We start from the raw sequence: 21,163 nt of genomic DNA, 5'->3' as shown, positions 1-21,163 counted from the left end.
TTGATCCATTTTGAGCTAATTTTTATTTGTTGAAAAGTCGATTCTTTTTCCATTTAATTGGTTAGCACCCCAAAAGCAACTGAGCATAATATAAGGATTTATTCTTTGAGTCTTAATTCTATTTCATTGATCTATATATCTATCCTATGCCAGTACCACATTGCCTTGATTACTATTGCTTTATAGTAAGTTTTGAAATTGGGATGTGAGTCCTTCAACTTGCAAACATTCTCATTTAACTCTTAATATTAATATGTACTAGGTACCTATTACTATTCTAGGTACTAGGCATTATCCCCATTTTACAGGTGCGTATATCAAGGACACTTAGAGAAGTTTAGCTTTCCCATGGGCACAAAATATTTGGTGGCTGTCCCAGGATTCATACTCAGATCTATATAAATCTAAAGCTGACCAGTTTATGGTCCTTCTATAATCTGGTTCCAATCTACTTTCCAGACTAAATATATACTAATCCCACAATGTACCCTAAAATATCTCTCACTTTTCTGCCTCTGAACTTCTGCTCCTGTTGCTCCTTCCATCTGAAATGCCCTGCCCTTCATCTGTTTCATAAAATTCTAATTCAGAATACCCTCAGTTAGCAAAGTGATCTCTTTTCACTCTATTTTCTTAGTACTGCAGGCCTCTCTCATGGTTCTTACTCCACATTACATATTGTAATAGACATCTATGTATATGTATTATTTCCCTTTCTAGGTTAAAACTAAAGACTGTGTCTCATTATTTTTTTTATCTCCCCAAAGCCCTAATACAGTACCCTTCACATGGCAGGTACTAATGTTTCAAATGAATAAATTAATTCTAACATTACCTCTACTAGAATGGACAATAAGAATGTATATATGTGTGTTAGGGGTGGGAGTGGAGGGTTGAGGTCATGGCAAGGCTAGAGGAATGAATGCCTAGGGAATATCCTAATCCTGAGAAGGTGGTAAGAGAAGAATGACATGAGACACGGTGTGGCAGAGAGCAAGCCCAGAAAGCTGATGTTAATCACTCCTTTGGCAAGAGAGAAACATCCAATCTTGAGGTGTTATGTGTAGACAAGTAGTTCTTGTCAGTGAAAAAGAAATAAAACAAGTGGCTTATGAAGCCCCAAATTGAGTTTATTGTGTATAGTCCAGGTGATAACAAAAAACTCCAGTATATTCAAGTAAAGTCTGATATACTCTGGAATATCTCTAATACAACATGAGGGAAAAAAGTGTTCTAGGGTCATTATTCCCCTAGAGAATATCTTGAAAAGGCCAAAAAATAGTGTGCCAATCCTCACAACCTCCACTATGTTCCCAACCAATTCTCTGACTTGCCCATTCTTGAAGCACTTTAACTCATTAACATTTTCCATTCTTTAGCCCATATTGCTGGATAACAAGTCTTTCAGAAAAATTGAGTGCCATTCTTTTGCTTAGTGCCATCTGACTCCAGTCAAAAGGTATAAGTTTCTTACAAAGGAAACGGTTCGGACCTCAAGGCTCTGGAAAAGCTGATACCACATGCCAAATCTAGAATTCTGTCTCTAGAAGCTACTTGTGGCCAACGTCTTAAAAATGAGTCAAATCATACAGGAGTTCCCATTCATCTTAGAATGTTTACCTGGACAAGTAAATGAGGTTTAGGATATACAGAGTTCTAAGTTGCCAACTGGGCACCATTTTCTAGACAAGCAGTCAGGATCTGGCTTAACTATTTAAACCCTACTATCTACTTTCTCTTCCAATTGCCTTCTGTCCACCTGGAAGGAACTTCCAAGAAACATGATATAGTAGGCATTGCAGTATACTGGCTGCTTGTTGGGGTTGGAATAGACCTGTTCAGGTTTGAGGGATGCGAAAGGGTTAGCTCCATAGGCAGTGATGTGTGTATCCAGGTCCACCAGAATCTGCAAAGTGGCTGTCAACTCCTGATGGCTATGGGAGACAGATAATAAAAATTGCTGTGCTGATTTAGGAGAGAAACTGACAGAACTTGACATTTCTGGACTAATCAATCCCAAAAATTACTTAAGGTTGGACTAAGCAGGGGCTATCACTCCATCCCAAATGTCTCACTATTACCTGATCAACTAGCATAGGACTTTGTTCCAAGGGGATTAGAAAGCCAAGTGTGGGTAGGAAGAAAATCCTCACCACAAAGTGGAAGAGATGAGCAAAGGGAGAGAAATGAGCTCATCTATATAAAGAGAGGTGTGTGAATCAGAGAGGTATCACAAATATGAAAAGGTCAAAACCTGTAAACAGTAATCAGTGTAGGGATTTCATAATCACGAAGTAGCAGGAGTGTGGGCAGCCAAGACTCCATCAAGTCTGGGGAAGCATGGAAACCTATGGAACAAAAATGGAAATGAGAATAGAGAGGGGAAGGGCTTAGGTAGACCCTAAGCAAGATACTTCTTTTATTGTGTCTACCTCATCCCCCACCCTGCTCACCCCCAATGCTCATTTACCACCATCACCCACCCCAGATTCTTTCATGGAAAATTTTGAACCCAGGTGTAGCACAATGTGGCTAGTGATCAACCAAGGTTGTCATCATATTGTGTTTCACCTGGCCAAATGAATGGGGTTCCAAAGAAGGAAGATACAAGAATCTAGATGGAAAATTCCCAGAGGATCCACCCAGTATTCCCCTGAGCCAACGACTCTTACCTGGATGGAACGCCACTACCAAATCTGGATGGGCTACCTGTCCAGTCTCTACTTGCTCCTCCCAGAAGTCATGATAGAGGCCCCTATGGCCACTAAGCTTAACCATGCCAGGTTCTAGAGGTGAAGTTGAGGTGTTCCGGGAAAAGCCAGCAGCTACGTCTATGCCCACCATGATCACACGGAGGCCAAGGTGTCCAGGAAACATGTAGCCAAGCTCATTATAGTCCCCAGGGCGAGTGAGGAAAGTCTCTACATGGGAAGCACCAACCACATGCACTGTGCTTCCCCCAATCTTCCCAACATCTATCCTCAAGGACCGAAGCCCAAGGCCCACTGTCAAGGGCCTTGAGAGGGCATCTGTCAGTAGCCGCCTCAAAGAGCCCTCCAGGATATCTGGGTCTGGTCTTGGCCATCCTACACTGGTCCACAGGGAGGTCATGGCATGACCACCTAGCACAGCATCCAGTGTAGCATCTAGCTGTAAATGCCGCATAGAAAACCACGTGTCCCAGGCCTGTACAACTTCAGCCATGCATGGCCAAGGTCCTGAGGGTAGGACAAAATCACCTGCAGGAAAGAAGGAATAAGAAGTGACCTAATCCTTCCATGGCTTCAATATTCCCTCCATGTTCACTCTTCCAACCTGAGATCAGGTATGCCCCATTCCCCCACCCCACCCAGGTCCTTATTTTTATTTCATAACGTATTTTCATACCTTTCTGCAAGTACAAACAACTATGACCATTATGACAGTTCCCCAACACCACCATCCACCTGTAACCAGAAGCCATTCCATGAGACGGTCCACAGCTACAAGACGCAGCTCTTGACAGACCCTCCTGTGTGCTGGCCAAGCTGACCTCTGGCACTCTGGACTGCAGTAATAGACATTTCTGCACCTGAGGGAATGAGCCCCAGAAATAGATGTTCCTAAACCTCAAAGGTGATTGTGGGATGTCAGAGGAAGGGTACTTGTATTCTTGTAGGTAGGAAGAAAGACCACTGGGTAAGGAAGGTAGGGATAGGAGTGACAGCTGATGTACCAAATTTAGGGACTACATTTAGCAGAGGTAGCAGGAGAGACTGGGAATGTAATTATTCTCTTGGGTCAGAGTGACACCTCAGTCTCTAGTAGATAGAACAACTCACTTTTTATATTCACTACAGAAAAATAAAATACCAGGAGTTTGCAGCTGCCTTCTTATCCCAGGTATGGCTAGATCCCAAACTTCCCAGAACAGCTATGATCTTACCCCTTGAATATTCAAGAGGGAGGTAGAGAGGATTGTACAGTAGTTCCCCTTATCTGTGGTAGATATGTTCCAAGACCCCCAGTGGATGCCTGAAACCAAAGATAGTACCAAACCCTATATATATATATACACACACACACACATGCAATGTTTTTATGTTTTTTCCTATACATACATACCTATGATAAAGTTTTATTTTAAATCAGGCACAGTAAGAAATTAACAACAAAAACTAATAATAAAATATAACAATTATGACAATATACTGTAATGAAAATTATGTGAATGTCGTTCTCTCAAAATATTGTACTGTACTCACTGTTCTTCTTGTGATGATATGAGATGATAAAATGCCTATGTGATGAGATAAAGTGAGGTAAATGCCACAGGCATTGTGACACAGCATTTAGGCTACTACTGACCTTTTATGTTTCTGAACTGCGGTTGACAACAGTTAACTGAAACTGTGGAAAGCAAAACCATAGATAAAAGGTACTAATGTACTGTTTTTGCTATCTGATCTCCTCATAACATCAAAAATAAGGAGCCCAACAATTTCTAATCTCTCTACAGCCTGGATCACACAGAATGAGGAGTGGGCCTTAAGTTATTCTGAAAATTCTCAGACCTTTCCTCCTGCAGTGAGGTCTCACAACAGGATCATTTCTTGATGTCTGCCTTATTAGCCCCCAGTTAGTCACCTCTTGCACTGCCGGAGGACCCTGGAGTCTGAAAGGCCACTAGGGAGTGCCCTACAGTGAGCACAGAATCGGAATGTGTCCTCCATCTTCTGGAACATTTCTTGAAGACATCGAAATCCAAAGCCTGGCACAGGAGATCCCCCATCCACCACCAACCTGCAGAGACAGCACGGAGAAGAAGTAGCACTAGGAAAAGGAATCTCTCCAAAATTCCTCATGATCCCCGCCTTGTCTCCTATATATTTCCACCTACTCCCACATCTCCTACTCCTATCATTTCTTACTTAAGCAAATTATATTTGCTTATATAGTAATATTGGCAAAAGTCAGTATGATAAAATCCCTCATTGCCAAGTACCTCCTACACCCCAAGTTATGCTCCCTCTCACCTTTGAAATCACTTCTACCAGAGACAACATATTACTCTTCCATAAAGCTAGTCACTCACTTGTATTCTTCATAGCTTTTCATATTCAGCTTTTGAAGGATTAGTTGGGATAGGCCAGGAACATTACTCTCCAAGGAGAGGAAGCCAAGTGCGTCAATGCTAGGGCCAGGTTCTGAGAGAGTCTTAGGCACAGGGGTCGCAACTGTGGGTGGGGTCACAACCACGGGAGTCACCAGTGAAGAGGGTTTCTTGTGCCTTCGTTTCCGGGACCGTGGAGCCATGGCCTGTCCACTGATACCTGGAGACTATACATAAAACAGATATGGAATGGAATTTTGCAATTTGGACATGTATGATGTGTTTTCATATGTTTGATCTTTCACTTCTCATTCCAGTCTTTCAGACCCAGGTATCCATCTGATTTATTTAGTATCTATTGATTATTAATTACTACAGGCTGTTGTAAAAAGTAGAGGGGAAATAATTATATGAATATAATTATACATATATGTATTACATATGAAGTTCTATATATAATATAAACATGTGTAAGTAAATGCAGAGAGGTCTGGCAGGACTCACAAATAAAGAGTAACTGTGAGAAGAGAAAGAGGCAGAGGCACTGGGATAGGAACTGGGCTGATCAAAGGGGACTTTATACTTATCTGTGATGTCTGACTTTTTTATACAAAGAATATATTCATATATTATTTGTCTATTTTAAGAGTCAACTTAGAAGAAAAGCCACAGAGGTTTTGGTTCTCCAAACGTACCACCTAATTGGAGAATTAGTCATTCTAATGTAGTTAGGGAAGTAAAACATTCTTTTTAAAAGACCTATCACCACATTTATAAGCAATAAGTATAAATTAAATGCAATACATAATGAGCACCACAAGGCTAAGAGTTATGCACTCACGCACATAATGCATATCATGAAGGAAGAGTTCTAAGTTTTGAAGCAGAACTAAGCCCACACCCACTCACTACTTAGCAGGAACTCTGTGATGTCCTCCTTCCCTGTCTTTTCCCATTCCTTGCACAAGTAAACAAAGGGACTCTATATTTATTTATTGAGAAAAATAAAAACATCCACTCATTCAATAAATATTTATTGATGAACACATACAGTCATTTGCAAAATACAACGGGAACAAATATGAAAAATATATTTAACATCTAAATGTCTTGTAGAGGGATTAAATATTAACTCTAAGGCAGTATGTAAGTCCTATAAGAAAAGTGAAACTAAAGCACTAATGGAGGATCAGAAGAAGGGAGTCTCTTCAGTTGGTGAGTTATACAAAGACTTCAATGAAGCAGGTAGCAGTAGGGATAGACCATGAAAGATGATAATAATTTGAATACATGGAGATAGGGAAAAAAGAATTCTAAGCATAGAGAAGAGCATGAGCATAGGAATATAAATGGGAACATTCTGGGAATTAGTGAAATAGAATAGAGACCAAAATGTAAGAGCTAAAACTATAAAGTCTTAGAAGAACACACAGCAGAAAAGCTTCATGATACTGGATTTGGCAGTTTCTTGTCTATGATACCAAAAGCACAGGCAACAAAAGAAAAAGAAAAATTGGATTACATAAAAAATTAAAGACTTTTGTGCATTAAAGGACAGAGTGAAATGGCAACCCATAGAATTGGAGAAAATATTTGCAAATCATGTATCTGGTAAGAGATTAATAACCTGATATGTGAAGAACTTCTAAAACTCAGTTAAACAAACAACCCAATTAAAAAATGGGCAAAGGACTTGAAAAGACATTTCTCCAGAGAAAATACACAAATTTCCAATAAGCACATGAAAAGATGCTCAACATTACTGGTCTTAGAAAAATGCAAATCAAAACCATGAGATATCACTTAGTACCTATTAGGATGGGTATTATAAGAAAAAAACAGAAAATAAGAGGTGTTGGCAAGGATGTGGGAAAATCGGAACCTTCATGCACTGATATTAAGAATGTAAAATGGTATAACCACTATGGGAAACAGCACAACAGCTCTACAAATAGTTAAACATAGACCCAGCACACAAAGACCCAGCAATTTCACTCTTAGGTACATATCCAAAATGATTGAAAACAGGTACTCAAACAAATGCTTATTCAAAATATTCATAGCAGCACTGTTCACAGTAGCAAAATGTAGAAACAACCCAAAGGTTCACCAAGAGATGAATTAATAAACAAAGTGGGATATATTATTCAGCCATAAAAAAGAAAAGTAGTACTGATATATAGCACAATGTGGATGAACCTCAACAACATTATGCAAAAGGTCACATGTTATATGATTCCACTTACATGAAATACTGAGAATAGGTAAATCCAGAGACAGAAAACAGATCTGTGGTTGCATGGGGAGTAACTACTTGATGGTTATGGGGTTTTCTTTTGGGGTGAAATTGTTTTGGAACTAGACAGAGGTGGCAGTTGCATACAACAATGCCAATGTACTAAATGCAATTTAATTGCTCATTTTAAAAGGATTAATTTTATGTTATCTGAATTTCACCTTAATTTAAAAAGGAAGGTATCCATAGAAGTTGAGAAGCTAAACATTTGTGACCCCCAGATGAACTCCCTCCAGGGAAAGGGATAAAGAGAGGATGAAAATGCTGACAGTGATTGATTTTACCATAAATAAACATGGATCATGTTTTGTTACAAAAATAGTCTGACATTTAATCTTTCAGAACCAAATCTGTTACGAAAAAAAGTCCAGAATCATCCTTTAGCTGAGCTGTAGGTGGCACAACAATAAACAAAAACCTCCCAGAATCATTCAGCTAATGTCTGTTACCTCTTGACATGGCTCTTGAAAACGCCTTCCTCAGGTTAATGGAGGAACTAATTTGTGTGAAATAATTTGGTACTTTCTTTCTCCTCATCCTTTCATTCCACCCCTTTAATCTCTCCCTTCATCCCATAGTTGAATGCATGATCTCAGAATCTACAGAACAGAGAGAACTAAACTCATTTGTGTACCTTTTCTTCTATTTTCCCACCATAAAAGAAGAAATTAGGCCTAAAGAAAGTAGATTATTTTAGGATTAAGGGTCATATCCCTTTAAGAAAGGGTGCTTTCACAACATAGGACACCCATTTCCAATCACTGACCTGACTCTTCCCTCTACTTTTAATCACCACACATTGTTAGAATTGCTGAATTCTAGAGGCGTTTAACTGCTCTATTACCTAGCCTCCTTAGGCAAGATCACACTTTTTTTGGTATCATTAATATACACTTAGATTAACAACATTGTGGTTACCAGATTCCCCCCCTTATCAAGTCCCACCACATACCCCATTACAGTCACTGTCACTGTCGATCAGCATAGTAAGATGCTATAGAATCACTACTTGTCTTCTCTGCGTTATACTGCCTTGCCCGTGACCCCCACCTACATTATGTGTGCTAATCGTAATGCCCTTTGTCCCCTTATCCCTCCCTTCCAACCCATCCTCCCCAGTCCCTTTCCCTTTGGTAACTGTTAGTCCATTCTTGGGCTCTGTGAGTCTGCTGCTGTTTTATCCTTCAGTTTTTGCTTTGTTCTTATACTCCACAGATGAGTGAAATCATTTGATACTTGTCTTTCTCTGCCTGGCTTATTTCACTGAGCATAATACCCTCTAGCTCCATCCATGTTGTTGCAAATGGTAGGATTTGTTTTCTCCTTATGGCCGAATAATATTCCATTGTGTATATGTACCACATCTTCTTTATCCATTCATCTACTGATGGACACTTAGGTTGCTTCCATATCTTGGCTATTGTAAATAGCGCTGCAATAAACATAGGGGTGCATCTGTCTTTTCAAACTGGGCTGCTGCATTCTTAGGGTAAATGTCTAGGAGTGGAATTCCTGGGTCAAATGGTATTTCTATTTTGAGTTTTTTGAGAAACCTCCATCCATACTGCTTTCCACAAGGCTTGAACTAATTTACATTCCCACCAACAGTGTAGGAGGGTTCCCCTTTCTCCACATCCTCGCCAACATTTGTTGTTTGTCTTTTGGATGGTGGCCATCCTAACTAGTGTGAGGTGATATCTCATTGTGGTTTTAATTTACATTTCGTTGATGACTAGCAATGTGGAGCATCTTTTCATGTGCCTTTCGGCCATCTGAATTTCTTCTTTGGAGAAGTGTCTGTTCAAATCCTCTGTCCATTTTTTTTATTGGATTATTTGCTTTTTGTTTGTTGAGGTGCATGAGCTCTTTATATATTGTGGACATCAACCCCTTATTGGATATGTCATTTATGAATATATTCTCCCATATTGTAGGATGTCTTTTTATTCTACTGATGGCATCCTTTGCTGTACAGAAGCTTTTTAGTTTGATATAGTCCCACTTGTTCATTTTTTTTTTTTTGTTTCCCTTGCCCGGGGAGATGTGTTCATGAAGAAGTTGTTCATGTTTATATTCAAGAGAGTTTTGCCTATGTTTTCTTCTAAAAGTTTTATGGTTTCATGACTTAACATTCAGGTCTTTGATCCATTTCGTACTTTTGTGTATGGAGTTAGACAGTAATCCAGTTTCATTCTCTTACATGTAGCTGTCCAGTTTTGCCAACACCAGCTGTTGAAAAGGCTGTCATTTCCCCATTGTATATCCATGGCTCCTTTATCGCATATTAATTGACCATATATACTTCAGTTAATATCTGGACTCTCTATTCTGTTTCACTGGTGTGTGGGTCTGTACTTTTGACAGGACCAAATTGTCTTGATTACTGTGGCTTTGTAATAGAGCTTGAAGTCGGGAAGCGAGATCCCCACTGCTTTATTCTTCCTTCTCAGATTGCTTTGGCTATTTGGGGCCTTTGGTAGTTCTACATGAATTTTAGAACTATTTGTTCCTGTTTGTTGAAAAATGCTGTCAGTATTTTGATTGGTATTGCATTGAATCTATGTAGATTGCTTTAGACAGGATGACCATTTTGACAATATTAATTCTTCCTACCCAGGAGCATGGGATGAATTTCCATTTGTTAGTGTCCTCTTTAATTTGTTTTAAGAGTGTCTTCTAGTTTTCAGGATATACGTCTTTCACTTTCTCGGTTAGGTTTATTCCTAGGTATTTTATTCTTTTTGATACAATTGTGAATGGAATTGTTTTCTTGATTTCTCTTTCTGCTAGTTCATCATTAGTGTATAGGAATGCAACAGATTTCTGTGTATTAATTTTGTATCCTCCAACTTTGCTGAATTCAGATAGTAGTTCTAATAGTTTTGGAGTGGATTCTTTAGAGTCTATTATGTACAATATCATGCCACCTGCAGTGAAAGTTTGACTTCTTCCTTACCTATCTGGAGGCCTTTTATTTCTTTGTTTTGTCTGATTGCCGTGGCTAGGACCTCCAATACTATGTTGAATAAAAGCGGGGAGAGTGGGCATCCTTGTCTTGTTTCCAATCTTAGGTGAAAAGCTTTCAGCTTCTCACAGTATGATGTTGGCTGTGGGTCTGTCATATATGGCCTTTATTATGTTGAGGTACTCACCCTCTATACCCATTTGTTGAGAGTTTTTATCATGAATGGATGTTGAATTTTGTCTAATGCTTTTTCAGCATCTATGGAGATGATCACGTGGTTTTTGTCTTCTTTTTGTTGATGTGGTGGATGATGTTGATGGACATTCAAATGTTGTACCATCCTTGTAGTCCTGGGATGAATCCCACTTGATAATGGTGTATGATCCTCTTGATGTATTTTTGAATTTGGTTTGCTAATATTTTGTTGAGTATTATTGCATATACATTCATTGGTCTGTTGTTTTCTTTTTTTGTGGTGTTTTTGCCTGATTTTGGCATTAGAGTGATTCTGGCTTCATAGAATGAGTTTGGAAGTATTCCCTCCTCTTCTATTTTTTGGAAAACTTTAAGGAGAATGGGTATTATGTCTTCTATAAATGTCTGATAAAAGTCAGCAGTGAATCCATCTGGTTCAGGTGTTTTGTTTTTGGTTTGTTTTTTGATTACCAATTCAATTTCTTTGCTGATAATTGGTCCATTTAGATTTTCTGTTTCTTCCTTGGTCAGTCTTGGAAAGTTCTATTTTTCTAGAAAGTTGTCCATTTCTTCTAGGTTATCCAGTTTGTTAGCATATAGATTTTCATAGTATTCTCTAATAATTCTTTGTATTTCTGTGGTGTCCGTAGTGATTTTTTCCTTTTCATTCCTGATTCTGTTTATGTGTGCAGATTCTCTTTTTCTCTTAATATGTCTGGCTAAGGGTTTATCTATTTCATTTATTTTCTCAAAGAACCGCTCTTGGTTTCACTGATTTTTTTCTATTGTTTTATTCTTCTCAATTTTATTTATTTCTTCTCTGATCTTTATTATGTCCCTCCTTCTGCTGACTTTGGGCCTCATTTGTTCTTCCTTTTCCAGTTTCAATAATTGTGAATTTAGACTATTCTTTTGGGATTGTTCTTCCTTCTTTAAATAGGCCTGGATTACTTTATACTTTCCTCTTAGAATTGCCTTTGCTCTGTACCACAGAAGTTGGAGCATTGTGCTGTTGTTTTCATTTGTCTCCATATATTGCTTGATCTTTATTTTAGTTTGGTCATTGATTCATTGATTATTTAGGATCATGTTGTTATGCCTCCATGTGTTTGTGAGCCTTTTTGTTTTCTTCGTACAATTTATTTCTAATTTTATACCTTTGTGATCTGAGAAGTTGGTTGGTAGAATTTCAATCTTTTTGAATTTACTGAGGCTCTTTTTGTGGCCTAGTATGTGGTCTATTCTGGAAAATCTTCCATGTGCACTTGAGAAGAATGTGTATCCTGCTGCTTTGGGGTGTAGAGTTCTGTAGATGTCTGTTAGGTCCATCTGTTCTAGTGTGTTTTTCAGTGCCTCTCTGTCCTTACTTATTTTCTGTCTGGGATCTGTCCTTTGGAGTGAGTGGTGTGTTGAAGTCTCCTAAAATGAATGCATTGCATTCCATTTCCCCCTTTAATTCTCTTAGTATTTGTTTCACATATGTTGGTGTACCTCTATTGGATGCATATATATTTATAATGGTTATATTCTCTTGTTGGACTGACTCCTTCATCATTATGTAATGTCCTTTTTTGTCTCTTGTTACTGTCTTAGTTTTGAAGTCTATTTTGTCTCATACTAGTACTGAAACACCTGCTTTGTTCTCCCTACTGTTTGCATGAAATATCTTTTTCCATCCCTTCACTTTTGGTCTGTGTGTGTCTTTGGGTTTGAAGTGATTCTCTTCTAGGCAGCATATAGATGGGTCTTGTTTTTTTATCCATTCTATTACTCTCTGTCTTTTGATTGGTGCATTCAATCCATTTACATTTAGGTTGATAATTGATAGATGTGTACTTATTGCCATTGCAGGCTTTGGATCTGTGGTTACCAAAGGTTCTAGGGCAGCTTCTTTACTATCTAACCATCTAACTTAACTCACTTATTACACTATTATAAACACAGTCTGATGATTCTTTATTTCTCTCCCTTCTTTTTCTTCCTCCTCCACTCTTTATATGTTAGGTGTTTTATTCTGCACTCTTTGTGTTTCCCTTGACTGATTTTGGGGATAGCTGATTTTATTTTGCCTTTAGTTAGTATTTGCTTGGTCTACTTTCTTTGCTGTGGTTTTATTTTTTCCGGTGACAGCTATTTAGACTTAGGCATACTTCCATCTAGAGCTGTCCCTTTAAAATACATTGTAGAGATGGTTTGTGTGAGGTAAATTCCCTCAACTTTTGCTCATCTGGGAATTGTTTAATCCCTTGTTCAAATTTAAATGATAAATTGTGCTGGATACAGTATTCTTGGTTCGAGGCCCTTCTGTTTCATTGCATTGAATATATCATGCCATTCCCTTCTGGCCTCTAAGGTTTCTGCTGAGAAGTCTGATGATAGCCTGATGGGTTTTCCTTTGTAGGTCATCTTTTTTCTCTCTTTGGTTGCTGTTAATACTCTGTCCTTGTCTTTGATCTTTGCCATTTTAATTATTATGTCTTGGTGTTGTCCTCCTTGGGTCCCTTGTGTTGAGAGATCTGTGGCCTTCCATTTCTGAGAGACTATTTCCTTCCCCAGATTGGGGAAGTTTTCAGCAATTATTTCTTCAAAGACACTTTCTATCCCTTTTTCTTTCTCTTCTTCTTCTGGTACCCCTATAATGCAAATATTGTTCAGTTTGGATTGGTCACACAGTTCTTTTAATATTCTTTCATTCCTAGAGATCCTTTTATCTCTCTGCCTTAGGTTCTCTGTATTCCTGTTCTCTGATTTCTATTCAATTAACAGTCTCTTCCACATCATCCAGTCTGCTCTTAGATCCTTCCACTGCTTGTTTCATTTCTGTTATCTCCCTCCTGGATTCATTCCTTAGCTCTTGTATATTTGTCTGTAGCTCCATCAGCATACTTCTGACTTATTTTGAAATCTTTTTCAGGAAGATTGGTGATTTCAGTCTCATCAAGCCCTGTGTCTGGTGTTTGAGGGATTTTGGACTGAACAAGATTTTTCTGCCTTTTCATGGCAATGAGACCACATACAAGGAGCAGTCTCTGGGTTAATCCCCTAAGCTGCCATGGGCTGGGTGACCCTTGAGATAGCCTAGGGCAATGTCAAGGGTCACAGGCCAGCAGCGCGTGTTCTGCTGCAAGAGCAAAGCCCCCTTGTGCCTTCTGGTCTCCGTGCCCATTTCCCCTCTCTGTGCCAGTCAACCGTGTGCACAGAGCAGCCTCTGGGTTAATCCCAAGCTTCCATGGGAGGAGGGGCCCAGGGATGGCCTAGGGCACTGGCGGGGTTTGTAGGTGAGCAGTGTGTGTTCTGCCATGAGAATGGAGCCTCTTCGTGCTTCCCGGACTCTGTGCCCATGTCCACTGTCTGTGCCGGTCAACCCCGAGCAAGAAGCAGCCAGTCTCTGGGTTAATCCCCTAAACTGCTCTGGGTGGGGTGGCCATTGGAATGGCCTAGGGCACTGGTAGGGGGTTGCAGGAGATTTGTGCATGTTCTGCTGTGAAAACAGAGCCCCTTCATGCCTTCTGGACTCTGCGCCCATCTCCACTGTCTGCACCATTCCACCATGAGCTGGGAACAGCCTCTGGGTTAATCTCAAGATGCTGTGGGCAGGGCGGCCCTCGGGATGGCCTAGGGCACTGGCAGGGGTCATAGGCACGTGACACGTGTTCTGCCTCAAGAACAAAGCCCCTTTGTGCCTCCTGGACTCTGCCCCAGTCTCTGCTCTGTGTCGGTCAAATGTGCACAGGGAGTAGTAGACTCTGGGTCTCGGCTGGTTAGCCATGTGCAGGGTGAATCCTCTGTGCTAAGCTGTGTGGTTGCTGTAGGTGGGGCTGCTCCTCAGCATTTCCTCAGCAATCACGGGTTAGTCGGTTTGCTTGCAGTGCCAGTGGTGGGGAAGGAACAGCAGGCTACTTATCGCCATGAGGGGCTTTGGAGCTGCATTGCCACCCAGGGAGTTAGGGCAGCTGAAGTTTCTTAAGGTTTCCAGCCTGCTGGGATGAGTGTGTCAGGACAATTTTCTCCCATCTGTTAAACTCTTGTCCCTTTAAGACTTTTAAAGGGCCCGCTTTTCTTTTGTCCCAGGGTAGCCAGCTGTGGGAACCTGTTCTCAATCTCAATCTCGGACCTTGCTTTTCCGCTCCTTCAATATCCAGTGCACCATGCAATGTGTGTTTGTGTTCCCGGGGCAGACCACCAGGGCTGATTATTTAGCAGTCCTGTGCTTCCACTCCCTCCCCACTCTGATTCCCTTCCTCCCAACAGTGAGCTCTGGTGGGGGGAGTGCTCGGGTTCCTCTGGGTCATGGCTTTGTATCCTACCCTTTTCCATGAGATGTTGGGCTCCTGCAGATGCAGCCTGGCTCATGTACTGTATCTTCCAGTCACTCTTTTAGGAATAATTATATTTGCTGTATTTTCAAAAAATATATGGTTTGAGAAGATTTCCACCACTGTACTCACACTGCCATCTTGAGAATCCTCCAGGTAACACTTTTTGACACAATGAAAGAATGGACTCATCTTTTCTTTACAGGTTTGAAGGAAAAGTACCTTCTATTTGAGACAAGTCAAGAGTCTTAAATGCCAGTATTAATAATGAATCTCTTTCTGATGCTCAACCAAAAGCCTTTATGCTACAATGGAAGCCAATGAAGACCAGCGAGGTACTGCATCACTTATCTGCCTTTCCAGAAGGGAAATATAAAGAATAATTCTTGCCTCTCTGGGGGTTGATTGAATTAATTGGCTGGAAGTCAAGGGACCACACAACTTGGGGAAGGGTGGTGCTGGTGAAATCCCTAATGTCATAGTTTCCTCTGTGTCTAGAGCAGGTTTATGATATAAATGAACTGTTTCTGGCAGGAAGGTAAGAAGGTGGGAATGCATGAATGTATTTGTATTTACATGTATCATCAGGTTCATATATGAGTTTGTATACCCCAGGCCCATACATTGGTTCTAACTTTCCTGCACTGAGGCCCTGGATCCTCCAAGTTCAAGGGGACAGAGGGGGATGGATATGAGAGAAAAAGGCAAAAACCAGAGTGGACAAAGAAGAATTTAGGAACAGTTATAGTATGCTTTCACAATTTTCCAGAGTTCAGAGTCTACCTCTATTAGAATAGGAATCACTTTGTTTTCTAGCCATCCCCAGTGATTTGGGCTATAATTTATTCCTAGTATATAAAAGAGGTAACACCAAGGATCGGAGAGGAGAGGACACATAAACTGGTGTCTGTTGGGTAAATGGAAGATTCCACCCAGAATTTACAGAATTTCTCACATGGCCTTTGTCCATTTACATACCAATAGATGTTTCAGAGCAACAGGTTGACCCAGGCAAAGGGTGGAGAGAAAACAGCCATTTTCTGCTCTCTGTTCCTGATACATAACTGGTCTAGTCACCACCAACCACCCATGGAGTTCCTCCTGGTAGAGGCAGGCAGGGTAAGGCACCCATACCATGACCAGAGAGGACAGATGGTGAGGAGCCAGGCTAGCAAACCCAAGCAAGGTGTGATAAATAAAATGCCTTAACCCAACCTGCTGTTCCCCTTGTCCTTTGATTTCACCAGATTCATAGGGAAATTGTCCTGGGATGGGAACCCCCTTACTCCCGGAGCTCCATTTTGGCATAGTCAGCAGGATCCAGTGAATCTGAAATCCGTCTTTTGGGTTCAGTGAGCTGCCCCTATAGATGATGAGGAAATACCTACTATGGGTGGTGGAAACACCACCCATAGTAGGTATTTCCTCATCTCCACCCACTGGAGAATCCCTGGAAAAGACCAGGGATTCTCCAGTGGTGTTTTGGTCTCAGATAAGGTACCTCCTGGAGGAGTGGGCGCCTCCCCAGAACTGGGGAAGGGTGAGGACACTGGAGGCAGTAGAGTTGGCCCTTTGCAAAATTGGGGACTCCTTAGGAGAACTGAGTGCACATGGGACAGCAGGAAATGTGGGGTGGCTGTTTCTTGCAGCATTGGAAAAAGTTACCAAGGAGAGAGACACACTTCAGCAGCAAGTGGCAAAACAGGAAGATGAATTGTAGAATGCTCTGAAAAGGGAATGAAAGCTATTGAAAACTGAGGTCATGCTGCTGGGAGATATACTAGTGGCATGGGAGGGGGCAGCAGAAAAATGTGAGCTACAAGAGGCTGTGGGGGAGGTGAAGGAAGAGGTGGTGCCTTCAGCTCCAGAAATGGTAGATGAGATGTCAGGGGAAGAGAAGTAGGGAGAGTATGAGGTGGAGGGGCCAAGCACAGAACTCTTGCTGAGGCTACCTGAGTCACCAGCTCCCCCTGCCACATTGAAAGCCCCCCTGATTGTAGTTAAGAAAATAAAAACACAGCAACCACAGGTTCCTCAGGGAGAGGAACAGCCCCCTCCCCAGGTTGTGAAGCATTCCATGCTCCGCCCCTATACCCAGACTGAGCTGGTGGATCTGAGCACTAGAGCAATCAGAAGGGCTTTGGCAGAGCCCTCAGAGCTTTTGCCCACTTGTCTTTTGCACCTTTGGGATTTAGGAGTAGAGGGCATTGTTCTGTCTGAGTCAGAAATGGGTAAACTGGCTCCCTGACAACTTACCTCTCTTTCTGGAAGAGGCTACAAAATGCCCATCAGATCCCAGGGAATCATGTGCTTTTGGACTGGCAGATAGTGGCTCTATGGGCAGTCTGGCCTAATCAGGGTGATATACCATACTTCTCACTAGCTGGCAAATGTATGCAGAGCTCCAGCAGGTTTTACTGGAGTTGGGCATGAAAAATATCATCTACAACATGGACCAGCAATGGCTGGCCCCCTATGTGTTCTTGCTGTAACAGCAGAGTAGCCCCTGAAGATCACAGTAGTATACCTAAAACAGCTGGAAGGTAAGACCATCTTGTCATTATGGCCAGTGCATGTGTCTGCTGTAGCCCTACATATTGACCCATCTCTAACCCCATTCCTGCCACTGTCCTATCACAGGACCACTCTCTTGCATGCATCCTGATATGACAGGATTTGCCTATGTTGGTAATGTTAAAACATGTCTCCTGTTGCCCGTAAGGTTATTTTCTTCTACCATCTTTGTGGATTGGGCCTATTCCCTAGCCACAGGGGCTGGTTGCTGAGTATGCCTGGAGCCCCCTGATGGTTCAGCTGCTGGCCTCCTGTGGAATGGGTGAGTTATGGACTTAGAATCTGAGTAGGACTTTGAACCCAGCTGGATCCTCAAGCTTGAGGATTGTCACGATTTTATTGCTATCTGTATCATAATTTCTCTTGTTGTCCTATGTTATTAGTCTGGTTACAGTGCTCTTGTTTTCTTGCCAGGTGCTATTGCAGAAGATTGGGGGTGCATAAATTGTAAGGTGAGAATTCTAGAGGGGTGGATTGTGGGGTAAATGGAAGTTTTCACCCAGAATTTACAGAATTTCTCAACTGGCCTTAGTCCATTTACATACCAATGGATGTTTCAGAGCCTTGGGTCAATCCAGGGAGAGAAAACAGCCATTCTCTTCTCTCCTCCATTCCTGGTACATAATCGGTTTAGTCACCAGGGACCCACCCATGGAGTTCCTCCCAGAAGGGGCACATGCGCTGTAGCTGGAGTGGACAGAGCACAGCTTGGCTAGCACATCCGAAAAAGCTGTGAGAAATAAAACCCCTTAACCCAACCTGCCATTCCCCTTGTCCTTCAGTTTCATTGGATTCATAGGGAACTTGTCCTGGGAGGAGAACTCCTTTACTCCCAGAGCTACAGTGGCCTAGAAACACTTTTATCCATCTCCAAATTCCCTAAAATACTAGATTATTCCCAGAACTGGATCTCTTAATCTTTCTCCCTCCATACCACCAAAAGCCTCAAGTTTCACCTAAATCAGTCATCTTTTCACCATCTCCAGAACAGGAAGGGCCATCTAATTTTCTCTAATTCACCAGCATACACAAAACATGTTTGGGGAGGTGGGGAAGAGAAGGGGGAGTAAAGCTATTCATTGGGGATCCTCAAAAGGGGTTGGAAAAGACAAAGAGGAAAGGAAAAAACACATTAGGCACATTGGTATTGTGACCACATTCAGATGCTTAATCAGTGATTAACACTCCCAGGGGTGATAAATGCTTTACTCAACTATAAACTAAGCAAGCAGAGGGGTTGATGGAAAAGTAACTTACCCTGCTAAGCCCTCGGCTTCCCTTCTTCTCTCTTTCTTCCAAGTGAAGTGAATGCTTGATCTCCTCAGACCTAGGTTGTGGCTGACTTGCAGCTGTCCCTTCGTATCATTTTCCTTTGCAAACTGCTGAAGTGCTGGGTCCCTGTGATTAGGTGTGCCCTGCCAAGCAGACAGCCAACACTGAATTCTCCCTAATGAGGCAAGTAGGGATTTGGCCCCCAGCCTGTGGACTTCTCTCTTTCTGACCTTTCTTTTCTGCCAAGAAGGTTCAGAACTCTGTCAACACTCACAACCTCACGAAAGGCCAAGCAGACTGAGGAAAGATGATGCCTACTTGTTCCAGGACCTCTCTAAGGCAGCATTTCTACTCTCAGTCCACAGCATTAAGGGAAAAAAAAACAACCCAAAACCATGGAATTCGTTCAGAAGTCACTATTTGGCTGGAAAGGGGAATTCATTATCAATCTAGACCCAGGGTTAAGTTCCCCAAAGCCCAAAGTCCTTTTTAGTGTAATAAACACTGCTCAACAACTCAACAATGACCAAACTAGGCTTAAGTATAAATATAATACCCAAGAATGGAGAATAGAAATGGTCCTTTAATGGTATATAGAAGGGAATCAATTGTAGGGGAAATATACAGAATTGGTAAAATTCACTTTCCCTGAAAGTAAAGCAAGGTACTTTCTGAATGAATGTCATCCAGGGCAACTTCACCTGTGTATTTCAAAAAAGGAATAAATATTTTAGGGATATTTATAGAAATTATGAATATTTTCAAGGAAGTAAGACCAAACTATTAATGACAAAAAATGCATATTATTTCTAGGAACAGAAAATAAACAACTCAAACATTCCATTTCTTTCTGAAATAGATGATCTGGGGCATTTAACCTCACAATTCCTATCTCCTTTTCACTTAGAGCCATCAAGCTCCAGAACCTACTCAAAGGTTTTAGGGCAGTGGTCCTATATAACTGAAAGACCTGACTTTCTGCTTACATCTGGCCCCAATTAATGTCACTTACCTACCTTTGTGAACATCAAATGGGACCAGAATCCCTTGCAATGAGGCCTTTGAATGTAGCAAATAAAATCTGCGTATGAACAGATACAGATAATGGATTCCAAAGGAACCCCTAACTACAGAAATCACAAAGTACAAGCAGGGAAGGTGGAAGAAAAGCATTGATTCAACAAAATATTATATAAGATTATGTAGAGTAGCTGTAGACAAAGGAAAATCAGTTGCAATAGGCCAAAATCCTGAAGAAAATAGGGGTATTCCATTTCAAGCAAATGTTTTGGGTCAATTTCAATTTTAATTGGCAGAACATTTGAAGATTGTAAGTTCTGTTAACAATGGCTGAGCTGCAGAAGGTACAGGAAGTCAGATCGTCTTACTCAGGAGTGTCAACTTTGAATATAAAGGGAAATGATATACAGAAAAAACTGATATTGAATATTACATTTTGCTATCACTATTACTTGCTCTGGTGGACAAACATACAATTTAGAAAGACCTGAATTTTGACAATTTGCATTCATGGGTTACATTAAAAAAAAAATCTTAAAAAACTATTTCTAATGGTTCATTGTGAAACTAGTTATAAAGACGTTCCTGTTCAACAGGTAGGAAGCGGTCGGTGTGACACTGGGTGATATTCTACCATTTGCAATATACACTTTTTCTGAGTTCTGTTCCTTTCTCTTTCTTCTTTTTGATTTTTACTACCAACCTATAATTCTAGTTTGCTAATGATGCTGTATGTTTACCCATGATTCCCATAAACACTATATAACCGCAGTGATGGACCTATAAGGGCTAAGGAAGTTCCTGGTGCCTGATATGCTAGTTAAGGTCTTAATTTAGAGATGCAGTTTTCATAACTAAAATTTCTCTTTAAGGTATGCAGTGCAAAATAACTTTAAAGGCAGCTTATGGACTGGTATAAGCTGTAGAAGCTATACTAATCAACAATTTGAATTTTGCTATCTAGAATTAGGCAAGTATATACATTTTAATTTAAATTAATGCTTTATAATGTATATCATTATAATTATTGACAACTGTAAAGATACTGCATATTATTAAAAATGTTGAACAATAACCTAGTTTCCCTCAATTTGCAAAATTCTATATTTATTATGATTATGGCAAATTAGAAAGAAGTACGGTGGAAAGGAAATGCAATATCAGTAATATTTTTTTCTTGTTAAAACACCCAATAAATTCCTAATACTATTGTAGTAAAATTCTAGACAGTAACATTTTCTTTAAATTAAAAGTTAAGTGACATAGTGATTTTAAATATTAGATTTAGGAGGCCTACAATAGGACCCAAGCTCTCTAGTGATCAGTAATGCTCATGTAAAACAAGTATAACCAATGTTAAAAAAAAAAAGTAACATTTATGAAGACAAGAATTTAATTCATCAAATTACCATGAATCATCCATGAGATAATCT

The 21,163-nt window shown here is 40.6% G+C and overlaps 1 protein-coding gene across 2 annotated transcripts; it reads right to left on the bottom strand.

Moving 5' to 3' along the window:
* Positions 1–1,115: 1,115 nt before the first annotated feature.
* On the bottom strand, positions 1,116–21,066 carry MSS51 (MSS51 mitochondrial translational activator). Of its 2 annotated transcripts, XM_073240868.1 has the most exons (8): positions 18,696–21,066; positions 17,984–18,125; positions 5,075–5,319; positions 4,627–4,782; positions 3,447–3,571; positions 2,673–3,239; positions 2,255–2,348; positions 1,116–1,934 (listed from the first exon to the last, which is right to left on the bottom strand). In XM_073240868.1, exons 3-8 carry the CDS (start codon positions 5,293–5,295, stop codon positions 1,715–1,717), a joined length of 1,383 nt encoding a protein of 460 aa, XP_073096969.1. In that variant the 5' UTR covers positions 5,296–5,319; positions 17,984–18,125; positions 18,696–21,066; the 3' UTR covers positions 1,116–1,714. The 2 variants fall into 2 exon arrangements, with proteins under 2 accessions (XP_073096969.1, XP_017518427.1); XM_017662938.3 differs by lacking the exon at positions 17,984–18,125.
* Positions 21,067–21,163: the final 97 nt, after the last annotated feature.

This window comes from Manis javanica, chromosome 7 (assembly GCF_040802235.1).
Source record: "Manis javanica isolate MJ-LG chromosome 7, MJ_LKY, whole genome shotgun sequence".
Taxonomy (NCBI): Eukaryota; Metazoa; Chordata; class Mammalia; order Pholidota; family Manidae; genus Manis; species Manis javanica.
Note: the sequence above shows the minus strand (reverse complement) of the source record. Positions and strands in the feature narration are given on the sequence as shown.

Coding starts and splice junctions, on each gene's coding strand:
- MSS51 (XM_073240868.1), bottom strand. CDS start 5,295: ATGGCTCCACGGTCCCGGAAACGAAGGCACAAGAAACCCTCTTCACTG. Junction 4,783..5,074: donor AAAAGCTATGAAGAATACAA/GTGAGTGACTAG, acceptor CTGTCTCTGCAG/GTTGGTGGTGGATGGGGGAT. Junction 3,572..4,626: donor GTCCTCCGGCAGTGCAAGAG/GTGACTAACTGG, acceptor TCATTCCCTCAG/GTGCAGAAATGTCTATTACT.